The sequence below is a fragment of the Dromaius novaehollandiae genome, chromosome 18 (assembly GCF_036370855.1).
Source record: "Dromaius novaehollandiae isolate bDroNov1 chromosome 18, bDroNov1.hap1, whole genome shotgun sequence".
NCBI classification, from domain to species: domain Eukaryota; kingdom Metazoa; phylum Chordata; class Aves; order Casuariiformes; family Dromaiidae; genus Dromaius; species Dromaius novaehollandiae.
This window is the reverse complement of record NC_088115.1, coordinates 4,732,580-4,751,122: the sequence shown is the minus strand read 5'-3', so window position 1 is coordinate 4,751,122 and position 18,543 is coordinate 4,732,580. Positions and strand designations below refer to the sequence as shown.

General features: G+C 56.8%; 1 protein-coding gene across 1 annotated transcript in view; it reads left to right on the top strand.

Moving 5' to 3' along the window:
• Positions 1-1,299: 1,299 nt before the first annotated feature.
• NTN1 (netrin 1) overlaps positions 1,300-18,543 on the top strand; it is a 121,913-nt gene continuing 104,669 nt past the window's right edge. Inside the window, exon 1 of the mRNA XM_026120599.2 lies at positions 1,300-2,370. Within this exon, the coding sequence (XP_025976384.2) occupies positions 1,347-2,370 (1,024 nt within the window). The 5' untranslated portion in view covers positions 1,300-1,346. The remainder of the gene's footprint in view (positions 2,371-18,543) is intronic.

Genomic DNA, 18,543 nt, shown 5'->3' with positions numbered 1-18,543 from the left:
CCCCTTCCTCCCCGTCGCAGGCGGCAGCGCCGACAAGGTGCAAAGCGAGGGAGAGCGGAGAGAGGAGCCGCGCAGCCCCCCGCCCACGGGGACTCGGTGACCGGCTCGTTGCACCGGGAAAACGTCCCTCGGCGGACATAGCCTCCCTCCCCGGCTCTGAAATCCGCCGCGGGGGCGCCAGGCATTTTTTGTTCCCGCGTCATAGCTAAACACGCGAAACTTCCCCGCGTGGAAGTGTCCCAGCAGCGGGGCTTCCTTCCCAGATGAGGAGGCGCTGGGCTGAGACCGACGGGCCGGGAGCCCCCTCGGCCCGGAGCCGTGCACGGAGGGGGGGTCCCTGGCTCCGGACGCGGCCCTTGGCGGTGGCTCTGTCCCAGATCGCCACCCCGGGGCTCGGCCAGAATCTCCCTGCGACCGCGGGGTCGGGGCCCGCTCGGGCGCGGACAGGGAAGGGGAGGCCAGCGGAGCCCAGTCCAGGACTATCTGGGAGGGGGCCCGATCCTGTCGGATCGGCGTCCAGACAGGAATCTGGGAACCCTTGGGGACTCCAAGCCACAGGCTCGCCTCTCCCCTTCCCATGCCCGCGGAGCCTCTCCGGCGTTGGAGAAGGGACAGCCCTGGCTTGCCCCAGCCTGCCGTCGGGGCAGAGCAGCCAGGACAAACCCCCAGGGCGGGGAGACTCACCGTGAGGCCTGGGGGGATGGGGGGGTCGGGGTGGGGGAGAAGGTGGCCCCTTCCCCGCCCCGTCGGGGCGGCTCGGCTCGTCGCTCGGGAGCCCCGCGATGGCGCTGGCGCCCATCACCGTGGTGTTGGGGCGCCCCCCCCCCCGGCAGGCTCCGTGTCCGCTCCCATCCTCCCCCCCCCCCCCCCCGACGCCTGTGCGTGTCTCTGGCTGAGCCGCCAGTGGATGTCGTTGTTCTGTTCCTTGAGCGCAATGTCACTCCTTTAGCATGACCTCAAACGCGGCGGGGGCTGGGACCGCCAGTCATTCTCCGTGCGAGAGCCGGGGCGGGAGGCAGGCGGGACCCAGCCCCGCCGCCAGCGGCACTTTTGTGGGGCTGTCGCCGCCGCGGCCTCCCTTTCTCCGCGGGGCTGGCTCCGGGGCGGGCGATGCTCCGCGCTCCGTGAGCCGCCTCCCGCCGCCGCCGCCCGGCTCCGTCGGCCGAGCCGCCCCGCGGAGCGGCGCGGTAGAGCCCGGCGCGGCCCCCGCGGGCCCCCGCGCCGCGGGCAGCGCCCCGCGGCCCCGCGCTGCCCTCCCGCCGCGCAGCGCCCGGCGGGCCCCTTCCGCGCCGCGCCGCGCCGCGCCCGCCGCTCTCTGTGTCGCCGCGCGGGCCGGCGGCCGCAGGATGCCGCGGAGGGGCGCGGAGGCGCCGCTCGCCCTGCTGCTGGCGGCGGCGTGGCTGGCGCAGCCGCTGCGCGGCGGCTACCACGGCATGAGCATGTTCGCCGTGCAGACGGCGCAGCCCGACCCCTGCTACGACGAGCACGGGCTGCCCCGCCGCTGCATCCCCGACTTCGTCAACTCGGCCTTCGGCAAGGAGGTGAAGGTGTCGAGCACCTGCGGGAAGCCGCCGTCGCGCTACTGCGTGGTCACGGAGAAGGGCGAGGAGCAGGTCCGCTCCTGCCACCTCTGCAACGCCTCCGACCCCAAGCGCGCCCACCCGCCCTCCTTCCTCACCGACCTCAACAACCCGCACAACCTGACGTGCTGGCAGTCCGACAGCTACGTGCAGTACCCGCACAATGTCACCCTCACGCTGTCCCTCGGCAAGAAGTTCGAGGTGACCTACGTGAGCCTGCAGTTCTGCTCGCCGCGCCCCGAGTCCATGGCCATCTACAAGTCCATGGACTACGGGAAGACCTGGGTGCCCTTCCAGTTCTACTCCACGCAGTGCCGCAAGATGTACAACAAGCCCAGCCGCGCCACCATCACCAAGCAGAACGAGCAGGAGGCCATCTGCACCGACTCGCACACCGACATGCGGCCCCTCTCCGGCGGCCTCATCGCCTTCAGCACCCTGGACGGCCGCCCCACGGCCCACGACTTCGACAACTCGCCCGTGCTGCAGGACTGGGTCACGGCCACCGACATCAAAGTGACCTTCAGCCGCCTCCACACCTTCGGCGACGAGAACGAGGACGACTCCGAGCTCGCCCGCGACTCCTACTTCTACGCCGTGTCCGACCTGCAGGTCGGCGGCCGCTGCAAGTGCAACGGCCACGCGTCGCGCTGCGTCCGCGACCGCGACGACAACCTGGTGTGCGACTGCAAGCACAACACGGCCGGCCCCGAGTGCGACCGCTGCAAGCCCTTCCACTACGACCGGCCCTGGCAGCGGGCGACGGCCCGGGAGGCCAACGAGTGCGTGGGTGAGTCCCCGCGGCGGGGGAGCGCTGGGCGCGGGCACCGCGGGGACCGGGCGCGGGGCAGGGCACCCAGGCACGCGGGGTGCGGGGCAGGGCGGGGGCGCCGAGGCACCCAGACGTGCGGGGCAGGGCAGGGGACCCCGAGGGACCCAGAAGCGCACGGCAGCAGACGCTAAGGGACACGGAGCTCCGGGCGGGGGGGCATTCGGGGACACGGAGAGCAGCGCAGGAACAGCCAGGGACACGGAAAGCAGGACGAGGACACTGAGGTACCCAGAAGCGTGGGGCGAGGGAGGGGACACCGAGAGACCCAGAAGCACTGAGCAGGGGATATCAAGGGACTCGGAAGCGCAGGGCAAGGGACACCGAGTCACTCGGGAGCGCAGGGCAGGGGACATCGGGGCACCCAGGAGTGCGCTGGCGAGGACACCAAGGGATCCAGAGGTGCAGCAGGGGACATCGAGGCGCAGCAGCTAAGGGCAGGGGACGCTGAGACACCCGAAGGCGTAAGGCAGACACCGAAGGACCAGGAGCGTAAGGCAGGGGATACCGAGGGACTCGGGAGTGCAGGGCAGCAGACACCGAGGCACTCGGGAGCACGGAGTCGAGGACACCAAGGGACATCAGAGTGCAGAGCAGGGGACACCAAGGGACCGGGGGTCGCAGGCTCGACAACACCAAGGTCTCCGGAGTGTGGAGCAGGGAACACCGCGCAACTCGGAAGCGCAGGGCAGGGGACACCAAGAGACGTGGGAGCCCAGGACAGGGGAGAGGGGACACCAAGGGGCTCGGGAAGGCAGTTCTTGCGCGAGACCCCAGAGAAGCGCTCAGGACCCCCGGCTCGCCAGGAAGGGTATCCCTGTCCGAGACCCACGCTGCCGGCTGGACGGGCCCCGGAGCGCCCCGAGGGGCAGTGCGGTCCGCAGAGCCTGCGGCTCGCAGGAGCGCTGCTCCTTTCGCCGGGGCACCGGCTCGGGGAGGGCGGCAAAGCCCCCCGGCTCGCTTTGGAGGCTCCGAGGCCGGCGTGGCCAGACGGGCGGGCAGGCTCTGATCCTTCTCGGAGGGAGAAAGCGGGGGAGCGCTGCGGCGGACGGCTCAGCCAAGCCTGCCGCTCGTGCGGCTGGACGTGCAGCGCCCGGCAGCAGCGGTGCCCCGGCCGGCGGCTCCCCGCGTCCCGGGACCGGGCGGCTCCGGGGCGGCTGCGCTCCCGCGGCAGCACGGCCGAGCCAGGCGGCTGCGGGGTGGCGGCGCTTGAACGAGCCCCAAGGCCAAATGAGAAACAGCAGCGCGCTCCGGGGACGAGCCGGTTCGCTCCGTCTCGGGCGAGAAAGCCGCGATGTGCTGGCGGTGAAGGAGCCCCAGTCTGTTCCCCACGGGGAGACGGCGCAGCCCTCGCCTCCGCCCGGGGTGGCAGAGCAGTTTGGGTGCAGCTGTTCCCCGCATCCCTGCAAATCCCGCCGACGGCTCCCCCAGCCTTCTCCCCCTCCGTCCCCTGCTCCCCCAGACCCCCTGGCGTGGCCGGTCCTCTCCTCGCCACGGTTTATGTTTGACCCGTCCTCGCCGCCGCCTCGTCCCCCGGGGGACTCGGCTGCCTCCCCCGGCTCTGCCCGCAGCGCCTCGCCGCCCCGGGACACCCCTGGCCCCGGCGGCCGGAGCGCCTCCCCCGGCACCCCCCTCGCACCCGCAGCCGCCTTGTTTACACGGAAAACACGGCTCCGTCTTCCAAAACATTTTCGGCTCCGCCGATAGGAAAAACCTCGCCGAGCAGTCGGGTTTGGGGTTGGGCTATTTTTTTTTTCTTGCTTTTCCATTTTTTCCCCCAAATCACAATCAGATGTGTCCCTTGTAGAGAGCGCGATTTCTTCGCCTGCGCCTTAACACCGAGACAAAGCCGAGCCCGGCGGCGGCTGGGGCTGCCTGGTTCGGGGCTCGCCGGGGCCCGGCCCCGCAGCCCGGTGGCACCGGGGCACACGCGGGCGGCGGCGGCGGGAGCCCCGGCGGGACCGCGGTCTCCCCGCCCGCCGGGTGAGGGTGCCGGTGCCTGGCCCCTTCCCGGCGGGGCCGCAGGGCACGGCAGGCCGGCCCGGGAGCCTGCGCTGCCCGCGGGGCTGCGGCTCGGCCCCGCTTGCGCCGCGCTCACGTCGGGGCGGAGCGGGAGCGGCCCGGGGCGGCGGGCAGCGGGGGGTTAAGCGGCGGGGAAATGCCGTTTCCAGGGCCCGGGGTGAAGGCGGAAAGTGCCGCTCGGATGTGTAAACAGCGCCGAGCCGTGATTTATCTCCGCCGCGCGGCAGCGGCTGCAGAGGGGCCGCCGCCGGGCTTCCCGCTAACGCCGCGGGGCCGAGCCGCCCGCCCCGGCGGGGCAAGCCAGTCTCCTGCGCCGCCGGCCCCGACGGGAGCCCCGATCCCTGCCCGGAGCCCTTCTCCCTGCCCCTCCGCCCTCCCGGGAGCCGCCGCCGAACAAGTGCTGTTTTTTTGGTCAGAGGATTCAGCATCTTTAAGAGTTCTGGCACGTCGAAAGTCGCCGGCTTTGCGTTTCTGCCGTCAGCTGCGGGGTCCCTCTGCCCCGCAGAGCCTGGCTCCGGGGGAAGGGACTCCACAGCTGGGCCAGCGAACCGGGATATCTCCCCCCACAACCCAGCTCTGCCCGCGGCACCGCGGTGCGTGCCCGGCACGACGCTGTCACCAGCAGCCAGGTCCAGCAGTCCCGTGTCACGGGCACGGACAGGGTCCCGTCAAGAGAGTTTGCTCTCAGCAATGCCGTGCAATCAGAAAAATACCCCAAAACCCCAAAAAACAGCAATTCAGTGTGATGTTGGCATGCCCAGGTTCACTGCTGGACCCTTGGTCTCACTGAGGATTGCAGGGCTCTTAAATGCTCCTGAAAATGCTTCTGTTCGGTTACTCCACTGGCCTTGTGGCACTTAATATCTTTCTCACTTACTTCTAATGAAAAGGAAAGATGTTCCCAGTTTCCAGTAAAGCATGCGACTTTATGCCAGGCTTTTCATTTCAGATCACACACAGTTCTTCTAGCCATGTCAAATTTTTGTGGTAGAATGCACCGAGAGCTTTTTTTCTTTTCATCAGAATTTATTGGGAAGTGAATCCTGTACAGGGATAAAGTTGCTATAAAGCACTATCCATGAGCCCATTTTTGCTGCAGAATCCTTAGGTCCATACCTATCATTCTGCAATATGAACCACAACTAAACAACTCCGTTGCCCTGCCAAGCCTACGCTGCTTAGAATAATCCCCCCAGATAAAGATCACAATAACCCCATTCAGCTCCCACCCACTTGCTCGTGACCATCAGCCCACCCTGGTTTCTCTCCCAAATCCAGAGAAAAGTCAGGCTTTGCGGTCACCCTAAGGCCACGGACCCAGCCTTCAACAAGCAGAAGCTGGGGACAAGCAGTGAAAAAATCCATGGTTGTTGATAGTGATGTTGTCGGCCACGCTCTGAAATGATCTTCAAATAATTGAGAAAGTGAAGCCAAAGGAGGTGAGACCTTTCTTAGCAGCAGTGGTGAAGGTGCAGGTGAATTAGCCAAATTAGCTGAATTTGCCCCAGACAGTGGTGTGAGAACTGGACAAGATTTTTTCACTGATTTTGCTTTTTTTTTCTGGAAAATTGGGTTTTCAATCAGAGAAAATAATGACAGAATGTGTCTGCTGTGCTTGAAAATTTGGGGATTTTCTTTGTAAGCCCACTCCCACTGCCAAAACTGAACCTTTGTTCCTATTCATGTTTATTGGGGGCTGAAATAAGAAATGCATCGGAGTTTTTGACAAAAAGTCAAAATTTCCCAGGGGAACATTTTTCTCTGGCCAGATCTAATTTTTCTTTATCACTTCTTGCTGCCTGCAAAAGCCTGGGCACCTTACATGGAAAGGACAGGGCCTGGCCCAGGAAGATGTTCTCCCGGGACCAGATCCTGCAAAAGGATCCCAGCCAGCAGAGCTTTTCACTGATACAGATTCCCATCAACTTTACCTGGCAAATAACTTATCCACGTAGGGTTTGGGCTTACAGTCTGGTGTTGGCAGAGTGCCTGGGAGCTAACATGCTCCAGGGAGGACACAGCTTGGAGACAAGCTGTTGCAATCACTCAGTTTAGTCAGCCGGGCTGGGAGGTCTTTTCTCCAGCCTCCCTCTCTCCTGCACCGATGCTCTGCATTGTCAGGTCTGTTCTGTTCAGATCAGTGTCAGCCCAACCCAAGCTCCATGTTTCCAACCCAGCTTGTCCTGATGAAGCTTCCAGATCATCCTTTGAGAGGAGGCTGCTGTTGAAAAGGGCCCCAGCTAGAAAGTCTTTGGAGCCCAGTGAGCTTGTGCGGATGCATGAAAATGCAGCCAGGGACCTGGGCTTTGGCCAGATTTAGCATCATCAGTAAATTGCAATCAATGCTGTTCCACAACATTTGTGAGCCATAGCATTATTTTGAGTGCTGGAAATGAACACAGACACAAACTGCTGTGAAACACTTTTGGAAACTCCCTTTAGGTTGCATAAAATACCTTTGCATTTGCCTTGGCCAGAGAAAGTGCTACTAGATAAACACTCGCTGCCGTGTGCTGACAGGCGCTTTGAGAATGACCTCCAGACTCTGTTCCCATTGCCGTCTCTGGTGCTTTTGCATCGCTTTCCCCCACAGGGACAGGAGATGTACCCGGCACCTGCACATTTCTCTGACGTCAATGGTGCATGCAGGTGCTGGGCGCCTCTCGGATTTTGGCCTTATATTATGCCTAGAGTGTTTAACAATAACAAGTGCAATTGCAGTGAGAAAAGGAAACATATTGTGTTTTCAGATACGGGATTTGGCACAAGAGACGCATGAAGCCTGGTGTTAGACAGACTCTGCTCTGCGCTGTGTGCTGCAGTGGGGTTCCCAGGCTTGGATAAGTCTGATGTCAGAGCAATTTGCTAGCAATTCTCTCCTCCAGCTAAAAAGAAACTTCATCTCAGAGGCTGAAGGGACCAGTAACTACTACAGAATAGACTGCCAAACATTTGCAACGAAAAGCTTCCTCCCAGAAAAACCTGGGGCTGGACCTTTATCGTCTCAGTGGCAGTTCAGGGAGATATTTGCAGGGCAATGCTAACTAAAACAGCTGTTGGGCTCCCCTCCATCCTCGTCGCAATCAAGGAAATCGAATTCTTCCATGAACTCAGCCTGCTAGCCCCGTCTGGGCTGCAGCAGAGTGCTCTTTTCGCTCTGGTCCTGCAGAGGGATCTAGGGACTGTAGGATTTTCTCTCCGGGAATTCTTGGTGTCTTTTATTAAACCTTGGTAATCCTGCTTCTTTAGCCCACTTTAATCTTCTCGCTTAAAGTATCTTCATGGTTCTCCTTCTGTCTGTAAGCTTTCTCGCTCGGGTCAGCCCAGCGGGGTGCTGGATAGTCATGTGAGAGTTTCTTCCCATTCCTTTTTGCCTCCAAATGAGACGAGGGGTTGCACTGGTGGTACTGGTTGCCTGCATCCCGTCAGAGTGTGTCTGCAGCCATTTCTTGGCTGAGAGGGAAGCTACAATCACCTGCCTGACAGGGGTTGAGGCACTCCAGGGGGAGGGGTGGCAAGGCGTGCGGGCTTACAGCTCCTTCTGTGTCATATGATGGGACCACACAGCTCCCCGTGGCGATGGAGGCAGCGAGAGCAGCGGGGCCTCAGACCCCTTTGGTCCTTATGTGGCTGGGTGGCAGAGAGGTCCCTGCCTTCTCTTGCCTCCCAGCTTTGCAAGTCTCTCAGACATGAGCGTTCATCCACTTGCTCATCTAAGCACACAGTTCTTGCGATCATATGGAAAATCTGAGGTGTTGAAGATACCCTTAAGGGACAGCACAGAAAGATGTACCTGAGACAGGGGAATAGACAGTCAAGCATTAAAATAGCTTCCCACTTCAGAGAACAGCTCAGCCATGGAACGATCTGCACAGGGTAAAGTTCTCTCAAGTGACCGCGAAACATCTGGCAGGTGCTGGTTTCGTAAAAACTGGAGGATGGTGAGCCTGGGTGACCCAGTGCAATTTCTGCGGCCTCCTGAGGGTGACAACAGTTCACAGGAGCTGAGGACCATCAAGAAAGACTAGGTGGGTGGGAGATGTCCTTTCTGGATCTCAGGCTGAGAAAACAGAACTGGAAAGATCCAGAGGGCATCAAGGAATGGCTTCCTTCACTGAGGGATAGCAGAGCATGAAAGGGTGCAGAGGTGGGCAGCTACCCATAAACTGCAGCAGGTAGAGACTGAAAAGTGGCAGTTTCCTTTCCTTTGTGTTGTCTTCTCCTCTCCTGTGGCAGTTCAGGGCTTTTTGAATGGTCTGTCTCCAAGAGGAGCAGGGGGGGTCTGCCTCTAATAGAGCAGAAAGTGGAGGGAAGTAGGGGCACCAGAGCCGACAGACACCTACTTGGGCAGCGGTACATCTTTTGCGCCCATTTCTCCTTTGGTTCCTGGCACCATGGAGGCACAAGAGTTGGACAGAGCACTTAAGTGGCCTTGTAAAATCCTCTGTGAGGAGAAAGGTGCCTGTGTGGCCCCTGCATTCACGCTGTCTGAAATGCAGGCTCTTCTTGCCACCTGTGCCTCAGTTTCCCCATTTATTGAGACTAAAGAGGCTGTGCAAAATGCCTTGGAGTTTGTGGAAGAAAGGTGTGAAGCTGTAGCATAGCATCCCTGCCTCTTGGGAAGCACCAGGACTGGGGCAGCTTCACCAGCAACGTGGCATGAGCCAACACCGGAGTGAACCCTTTGCCGACTGGACCTCCTGTATGCCAGCTGCCATCCCTGGAGCCGCGGGGCCTTTGCACCTTCCACAATCAGGCCCCAGCTCCTCGTTCAGCTCCCAGCGGGTGGCTCTGCATCAGGAATTGCACTAGATATGGGTAACACTGTATTGCTGAGCAGATGGGTGCTGTAGCCATAGAAATATGGGCCCATAAGCTGCTGAGACTCCCATTGTAGCCTCCCAAGTGGGCCTTGCATGGGCAGAGCTTTCTCACAGGCTTTTATTCTCAGGAAGCTTAAAGTTAAACTGATTTCCAACAGAAAGGTTTTTACACCAACAAACAAACAAACAAAAAAGCGCAGTTAAGGCTAAAACAAAACCGAGCTTGGCACTCTGGGTTGGACACTTGCCTTCCCTTGAGCTTGTCCACGGCTAATCTCTGCCCTCCACTTTCTGGGCCAAAGCATGTCATCCTTATTCAGTCTATGCTGTCCTTGCTTCAGCAACCCCCCTGTGACTGACGAGGGGGACGTCCTGCCTTTCCGAGGACTGAGTGAAAAGCGTGTGAGGGCTCTCGAATCTCCACTGCCTGCTAGGATCGTGCTTCTAAAAACACTCCTGGGGCTTAGGCCTTCCTACCTGGCCTGTTAAGTGGGGGCACTTCAGAGGTGTGAGCCCTTCCCTATACTCTGAACATATGTCCTCCTTTGCTCTCGGGGGTGGGGAACAGATTTGCTGGCTGTGGGAGGCTGCTTCCCTCTTTGGCCCTAGGTCTCTCATGCTCCTTTCTGAGATACCCTGCAGTTTGGTACAGTTTTTTGGAAGTTCTTACAGTTATTATGGAGCTGTTGGGACATGTGCCTGGATTGGGCTGTGCAAGTGGAGTGGTTTTCCTGGGGATCCTTTGGGCATAGGTCTATTGGGTGGTTGCTCTGAGGCATTTCTTCCCCAGCCAGTTTTCCCCTGGGTAGCATGCAGGGTGCAGGAACTCTTGGGTCAGGAGCACCAAAACCTAGCTGGTTACCTTCAGAGCATGGCAGAGACCACACAGATCATTTAGCCTTATGCAAAATCTGCCCAGGCAAATGGCAGAAATAAACCCAAAGCAGCCTCACAACCCACCAAATACAACATACAACCTTTCCTAGAAAGCACTGCCACAGCTGCCCCTGACCCGTAGCAAAGGAGCCCTGTTGTCACAAGCCCTCGCTGCTACAGAGCCAAGTCCTCAACATGCAGCAGGACTTCACAGCCCCCCAGATCTGACCAAACGCTAATCACTTATTTGAGGTATGTTCTTGGCTGTACCAAGCAGGATCTCCTTTCTTTCTCAGGCAGCAGCTGGGGTGGGAGCAGATTCGCTCCTGTGATCAGCCTGCACACATGCCTTAGTCCCAGGAAAAGGGCTTGCCAGTGATGGATCACTGTCTGGCTCTGGATGCAGTGCCTGCAGAGTCTGGGACAAAAACAGCAAAACACCCCCCGACCCCAGCAACCAGCCTGCTGCTCACAAGGTCGTGCAGGTCTGGTTCGTGTTTGCAGGGAGCAGTGTCGCCGAGAACACCCCGAAGCAGAGCCTGCTTCTGCTCCCGGTGACATTGCAGTGCTGCCCACCTCCCCAGGGATTGCACGGACACAGTCAAGGGAGAGTGAAATGCCCTAGGGCCGGCTCTGCATTGCACACAAGGTGCGAGGAGCAGCCGGGGCCACCCACGGATCCCAGCAGTCACATTTGCTTCGTCCCCAGGGTGTCCGGAGCAGCGGCTGCCGTTTGGCCTTTGCTCCTGCAATCGGCTGGTGACATTTCCTCTCCATGACCCGACCCCCCTCCCCAAGTGCCACTGCTCGCCGGGCAGCATGGCAGAAGCCGGGGGAGGCAGCTGCGAGGTGCAGCTTTGCCGTCTGCATGGGCTGCAACGCTCAGCTTGGCTGCTGGAGCCCAGCATCGCAAGTTTAATAGGTCTCAGCCTGAACATGAATCTAAGTGCCATCAGTGCATCCTGTAAAGAAATAGGGTCAGATTGCCATCTGATGCAATTTGGGCTCAGTCCGGTGGCTGCGTTTTACCCCAGCTAACCACACACTGCAAAAATTCCCTCGTGGCTGTGACGTTGCTCTCCGGTTTGAAGTGACAGGCAGGCTTTTAAAAAGATATCTGTGTAATAGCTTTCATTTATAGGGGGATTAGGATGCCCAGGGGACTGATAACAAGACAGGGAGGCTTTTCCTACTCTGAGTCAGCGCAGCCGGGAGGCTATGAGAAACGATGTCTGGAGCTGCAGTGAGCAGAGCTGGTGGGCTCGACACGTTTCGGTCCATCCCAGCCAAGAGCTGTGCGTTCGTCAGCAGCGATTAGTGATATGAAGAGGCTGAGCCGCACATCGGATCGGGCTCCAGCACTTCCCGGGAGTACAGGCTGTGCGGAGCTTGGAGTTTGAGTTAGGCTTGGCAGAAGGCAGAGGATGAGAAGGGAGGAGGAAAAATTGTTGTCTTCATGGGGGTAGTTCTAAAGAAATGCTGGGTCTAAGCTGTGACAAAGCGGGCACCCATGCGGGCTGGGGGCCAGGGACGGAGCAGGCACGCGGCTCAGCTGGGACCCTGGTTGATGCCTGCGTTTGGTTTGAACAGCACTGGAGTGATATGGAGAGCCTGCTTTGGCCCAGGGTCTCGGCAGAGACAGTCTCAGCTATTGCAGGAAGTCCAAGTGTGTTGAGGAACCAACTGAGAAAGCATGAAATCACTGCCCTTCACAACACCCCTTTTCTGCACAGAGTAACCTTCCCTTTTCCTTGGGAGCTACGTCGCCAGGGAGTCCAGCAAGCAAAGAAAGCAACAGATGCAAAACAGCTCAGGCTTATTTCCTGAACACAGTTTTGAAACCAGGAAGGGTGCAGGCAGGCTTGTTACTTTCAAACGTTTTCAAAGCATCTTACAAATGAAGTTCGGGTTGAAAATTGTATCTATTTCTCTCTCCTTGATACAGGGTTGGAGGCTGAGGAGCAAAAAACAAAAAAACACAAAAAAACACAACCCCCCCAAAAACTGTATTTCACTCTTTTCTTGAAGCACAGAGTCTTTCTAAAATACTTCATGGAGGATATGGGCTGGAAGGGACCTCTGCATCTGCCTGCCCGCCTTTGTCACCCAGGTCATGGTATCACCCGGAGAGAGATGTCCCTGGAGAGGGGTGTGCCCTGTGCCCTCGCACACCCTCCTCAAGGGCGAAAGCTGCCGTCTCTCTCCTGTTTGGAGAGAAGTGACCTGGGTGCCCACACTCAGCGCTTCTTGGCCCACTCATTCACCAGCCCACAGTTGCACCCGGAAAAGGGTAAAGATGGTCTAGGGGCAGGAGTGGCCGGGCACTGAAGCAGACTGAACAACCAGGGTGTGCATGTTCTGTTTTAGGGCAGATTTATGCTTTTTGATCTGCCACTGGGGAGCGCTGAGATGGGAAACCCTGCAGATAGGTGCATGCACTGATTCACCAGTGGTGGGTGGTGGAGAGGGAAGAGCATTCCTCAGTTTCTCATAGCATTGAGGAGCACGGGGATTTCATTCCCACTGTCCCGGGTGGGAATTAGAGAGAGAGAAGCAGCGCATGAGGCAAGTTGCTGGCTCAGCACTTTCCCCTTTGCACAGCTCGCTGGCCGGGCTGCGTGCCATATCTGTGCTGGGTCTGGGAGCTCCCAGCTTTTGCGAGGCAAAGCCAGCTGTTCTGTCCCTGATCACCGTCTTTACACATGTCTTTGTACTCCACATTCACAAATTTGGATGGAAAGATGGATGAGGAATCTATGTCATCTTCCCCGTGGTATTTCTAAACCATCCATCACCGTGATCCCTACTAGGCTGCATTCTGCAGCACTGTGTGAATCATTGTGATCTGTGCTTCGTTTTGACTGAGTATGACTATTTTTTCATGGCAGCTCCATAGGCTGAATTAATATCCTCTAATTTTATTCATCTGGACATTTAGTGTCCAGTCTAAAGCAGCCAGTGAGGCTCAGGCCATATTGGATTTAGAGACAGAGGACAATGCGTCCGGTTGGGAAACGAGATTTTTTTTTACACCCACCTAGGATTGCCAGGGGGCCCAGCAGCCCAGTGCAGTACCTGGATTTGCTCTCACAGCTTCAGAAGTGCCGGGTAGCCTTTCCTTCAGGACTCAGCATGTGATTTTTGGCTGTTCAGGAGATGCTTTGAGACAGGCTGAGCCCTGTGTACAGAGAGGTGGGAACAGGTAGGAAGAGACAGAGCTGTGATACATGAACCTTGGTGTTGATTTGCAGGGCAGATCCATGGGTGTCTGCTTCCTCTGAGTAACCCATCCAGCCTGCAGCTCTGAAGGACACAGGGCCCTCATGGTCTTGCGTCTCCTCTGCCAGCCTTGAACAGGTACCTCGCAGCCCAGCACATCCCACCTGGCGTTAGACACCCACATTTAACATCTGAATCCCACCCCTGGGTCTTGGCCTCCTCTTCTTGCTGTGAAACCATTTCAGATCTTCAGAATTTGGTCAGCTATGCCCACGTCCATGTCCCAGCTGAGAATCTCCCATGCTCAGACCTTTCTAGGGCCACCTTGGACATCTCCCCAGGAGAGCTCACATAGACCTTTGAGTTGGTTTTGCTCCTGTTCATGCAACGTGGACACATTTTGTGGTCCTCCCTGAGTCCCTCTCCCTGGGCATAGCCCAGGCAAAGATGGGGCTGACCAGAGGCAGGATGCCCGAGAAGGGGGTGCATGAGGGGTTCAGAGGACTTGTTCCTCTCACACATCACCCTGCATCTCTTAAGGCAAGCAAAAGTGGCCAGGATCCCACAAGGCTCCCACCACAACCCTCCTCTTTCCCTAGACCCTCTCTACCCCATCTCGGGAAGCCCCATCTCTGCCTGGGCCGCTGGCCGCAGAAGCATGCATGGATGCACACTCGGATGGAGCCTGTCTTAGAAGCAAATTCAGTCCTGGTGAATCCACCAGGACAGAGGCATGAGGACACTGTAAATGGAGCGGTCAGTGAGGGGAACAGGGAGGAATGAAGGCAAAAGAAGGGAAGAGTTACAGATGGGAGAGACAGGGCTGGATTTAAAAATCAGCCATCGTGGTGCACAAGAACTGAGCTGAAATGAGCAAATTAGCCCACGGAGCATCCTCCTTGGAGCTGGCCAAACCCGACTTCTCTCTCTGACATCGCTGGCAAGAGGCTATAGTTTTCCAGCATGATCTGATAAGCGGTGCAGAACCAGCCAGGCAGCCGTCGCGAATTTTGCCTTGCTCTCCTGTTGCAGGCTGTCCCGAGCCGAGCTGTTTACCCTGTCTTTCGCCCGCCCTTTTGCAATAGGGAGTCAGTTCTGGTTAATGTTTGAGATTGTAACGTGATTATCAAAAGTCTCATGAAATTAAATCACTTTGCTTCAAAGTGAGCAGGGAGGGGGAGCGTCTCTCTGGCAGCGGGGATGGCCGAGCGGATATTGAAAGCAGACTGGTAGCCAGTATTGCATTGCACACAATTGAGCTCTGACAGTGTGAAGGCAAATACAAACAGCAGCTTGTGTTTGCACACAAAGGCTCTGTGCACCAGTATCCCCAGCCCTGTACTTTACACCCTCAGCTCTTGGGCAGAAAGTCCTGGGAGGGTAGGAGGGAGGGAAACTCCACTGAATATTTAGAAATGAATTGAACTGTGCAAACATGCCATTGGGAAGCTCTCAGTGTAACGCTTTGGATCAGCTACCCGCCGGGGCTGGAACACAACTGCTGGACTTGAAAGGGCGACTTTCACGCTGAAGCAAAACTGGACAAAAGAAAATAAATGAAACGGGCTCCCGGCGGGGTTTGGTTTGTTTGTTTTTGTAACTCGGCTAATATTCCCACATTGTTCAGCCCAGCGGCCCAGTGTCTGTCCTTCACACGCTGCTCGTAAATCGGAGCTAACCAGGCGGCAGGCGGTGCCGAGCCGGGAGCGGATGCGCCCCTCCGGCTCGGGGCCCCGGGGACTGCGGCGCTGGCTGGTTAGTCGGGGGGTGAACGCAGCCTCCGTGGTGCTGGGGAGGGTGGTGCTGGGCTCTGCGCCCGCAGGGTCGTGGTCGCACCGCGGCGCGCAGGGAAGGTCTGAACCGCAGCAGGGTTGCGCAGCCCTGCTAATTCCCCGGCGAACCCGCGCGAGGATGTAGCCCCTGGCTTTTTTGGGGAAAGGCATGGGTTTAGACTAGCAGAGGGAGAGTAAAGGGGGTCTGTGGAGCAACCTGGCTCTGCCGTCGATTCGTTCTGCTGCTGAGCGCTGGCACTTCCTCATGATTTTAATGGAGCTGGGGGTCTCGGCAGCAAACCTGCTGAGATGCCCACATAGGGACCTCAGGGCCGAGCTGCAGGTACCCAGCAGCGACAGGTCGACTGTCTCCGTCCCATGCTCCAGCGCATTGGATGGCAAAACGCAGTAACGTGCTGATGGCCAGGGCCACGGCGTGCCGAGGCCTCTGCTGACGGACACATCTCTGATGGGGGTTCGGCGACGGTCCTGAGCTAGGTGGGACGCTGCCCTTGGGGACAGACTGTGCCTGCAGGGTCGGGGCATTGCTGGGCCCCAAAACCAGTCATGCCGAGCAGAGCTGGGTGAATACAGACACTCAATGTTCATTTGATTTTAAGGCAAAAATATCCCCAAATACAAACCTTTTTAAAATTCATTTGCCCCTGGGATTTTAGCCAAAGGGGAAGCCAGGTCTAACGCTTCCAGATCTCTCTGGCTAGCACTGAGGAAGAAACATGCTCAGTAGTCAGCTATATAATATTTTTGATTAAATCAAACAGCAAGAATAAGAATGCTTTTAAAATATTAAACAGCATTTAATATACTGCATAGCATGTACTTTTCACAAGCCTTTGAGAAATCACATTTACAAGAATGTGACTAGAAAATTTGGCAAACTAATTTATCCAGAAATCCAGCCCCCCAAATGAGCTATTTGTTACTCTCCACTTCACAAAGTTTCACCCAATCACCAAAAAAAAAAAAAAAAAAATCCCAACAAAACCCCAGACAGCACACCACGTGTTTGGGGCAACCAAAGAAATCCCCTGATTTGGGTGACCAATGAATGTCCCAAGTAATGAAAAGCGGACAATTTGTCGGCAGCCCATGCACTTGAAAACGAATGATCCAAATTATTCAGCAAGTCTCCCTGGATAGTGAATCCATTGAAAGGGGATCGAGACAGAGTCATAAATTATTCATTACCCAAAAGGGAATGAAATGCATATAATCATAACAATAACAACAACAACAACAACAACACTACTAATAATAGTAAAAGAGGAACTTAGCCAGCTCTGCTCAGAGAACTGGGGAGGCATGAAAACACACAGACCTTAATTTTCCTTTATTCCAGCACCCCTTTACAGCGGCTGCACAATATAAAGGGATGTAAAGTGGGTGTACGTTTGGAATAGATATATTCATGTCCAAGAATCTGACTAGCTCACATTGATCGTGGGTGATATAGTTTGTACTCTGGTCCTTGGCAGTAAGAAGGTCCACAAACTCGCATGCACCACTGTTAATTGCTTAATATAATTAATTTTGTAGAGTCCTGGGCTACTTGTAAGGAGTCTGTGGATGTGGCTACGAAGGAGGTATGTGTGTATTTGTGTATGTACCACAGACTGTTTGTATGAAAAAGTGCCTGCACTGTCCCTGCAAAATTTGTAGGTGTCCAAGAACTGAAAAATAAGTGGGAAGTGCTGGCCTAATACATATACCCAGGATTTGACTCTTCCTGGCTTGAATGGGGCCTTGATTGCAGAGTCATTTGGGACCACTGAGGCAGTGAAGAGGGGTATGGAGAGGCAGCAACGCCTGTCATGCAGCCCGCGGGTTTCCTGCCATCGCTGGCATGCATGGCTTAGTCTGGGAAAAGTCGGTAGCAGATATACCATATGCCTGAATTTGATGCATATCGGATCTCCATCATTTTGCTGGCCTTTGGACCTGAGGCTTCCATCAGACAGACACTATTTGGGGTCCCCTTCCAGCCCCGGAGGGATTTTCTCCAAGGGGAGCGCCCTGCCGGGTGACAGCCAGGCAATATTGAAGATTCAGATACATTTACATGCTCGCACCGTGTTGTAAAGCACCCGACTACAACTTTGGCATGCAAATGAATTCCCGTTTGCAGTGAAGGGGCTCAGACGTGGCATTCAGCCATCTCCGAATGGTTTCCCACCCCCCCGCCCCGTGTTCGCGAGAGGGGTTCAGGAGGGCTGGAGGGTCTCTTCACCACCGTTCGGCTTCCTCTGAGGTTCTTCTACAGGCTCCTATCGGCTTTGGGTGCTCAGCACCCCTGGGGAAGAGGCTGAGCTGAGCGTGCAGCAGAGCAGGGATAGTTCAGCCTGCGGGTGCTGTTTTGGGGTGGGGGGGCTGGAAACCGGCATGCCAAAATGCAAAGTCGTGGGGCTTGGGCTAAGCACTGAAATGTGTTCCTGTGCCACAGGGACAGTGCTTAACCGCTGCTAGCCAGTGGGTCCCAAAGGCGGGGCAGAACGCCCCGGGTTGGAAGCAGGTTTGCAGTCCCATCAACAACAGAGATCCCTGTGCAGTGCCCGAAGGGCGGAAAAAAACATCATCCAAAAATTCATATTTGCTTGCAAAAATAATCCAGACATCACGAGCCGTGAGGGCCCTGCCCTGCTCAAGTGGGGGAATTAGTGCAGGAAGAGAGGGAGATGCAGAGGAAGGTCCACGGATGAGCTGGGGGCTGAAAGGAGACGTGGGTCTGTGGTGCCCGGTGGCAGCCAGTGCTCGGGTTTCGTATCTTTGTGCGGTTCTCCCCATTGCTTTGGCCCCTGCGGGTAGGAAAGTCAAGACCGTAGAGTCTCTGCCGACGGGCAGCCGTAACGCAAAAATGAGAAGAAAGAGTTCCTGCTGGCATTTTTGTTGGAAGTCAAATGTGTATTAAGTGGAGCACGGTTTTCATTACCGGTTACATTTTGGGACAATAAATCATGAACTAGAAAACACACTTTTGGCCTAGATTCTGCCCTCAGTTATGAGTGGCGGTAACCAGAGGCAAAATCCAGCTTCAGCTTCAACATTGCAGCCCATATGTTCACCTTTTGGAATTAATTTCTTCTGGTAATTTCTGAGTAATTATACAGCATTGAAGGCTGATTATATGCTTCCTCTCACGGGCAATTAATATTGCTGACCTAGTGCCAAGGGGGCATTTTGCACTGTACAAACCTATAAAGAGAGACCAGGTCAGCCTGCAACCCCTTCTGCACAGGTGACAGTCCCGACCACGTCACCTTCAGTGGGGGAGGCTCTGTATTTACCTCCCAAATCCACAGAGCAAATGGGGCCCACCAACCAGTAATTCAGCGCACAGCAGGCACATGCTGTTCAGCCCTATAAAGAACATGGAGCATTTGTGTGAGCTCCAGCTGCTGCTAAGA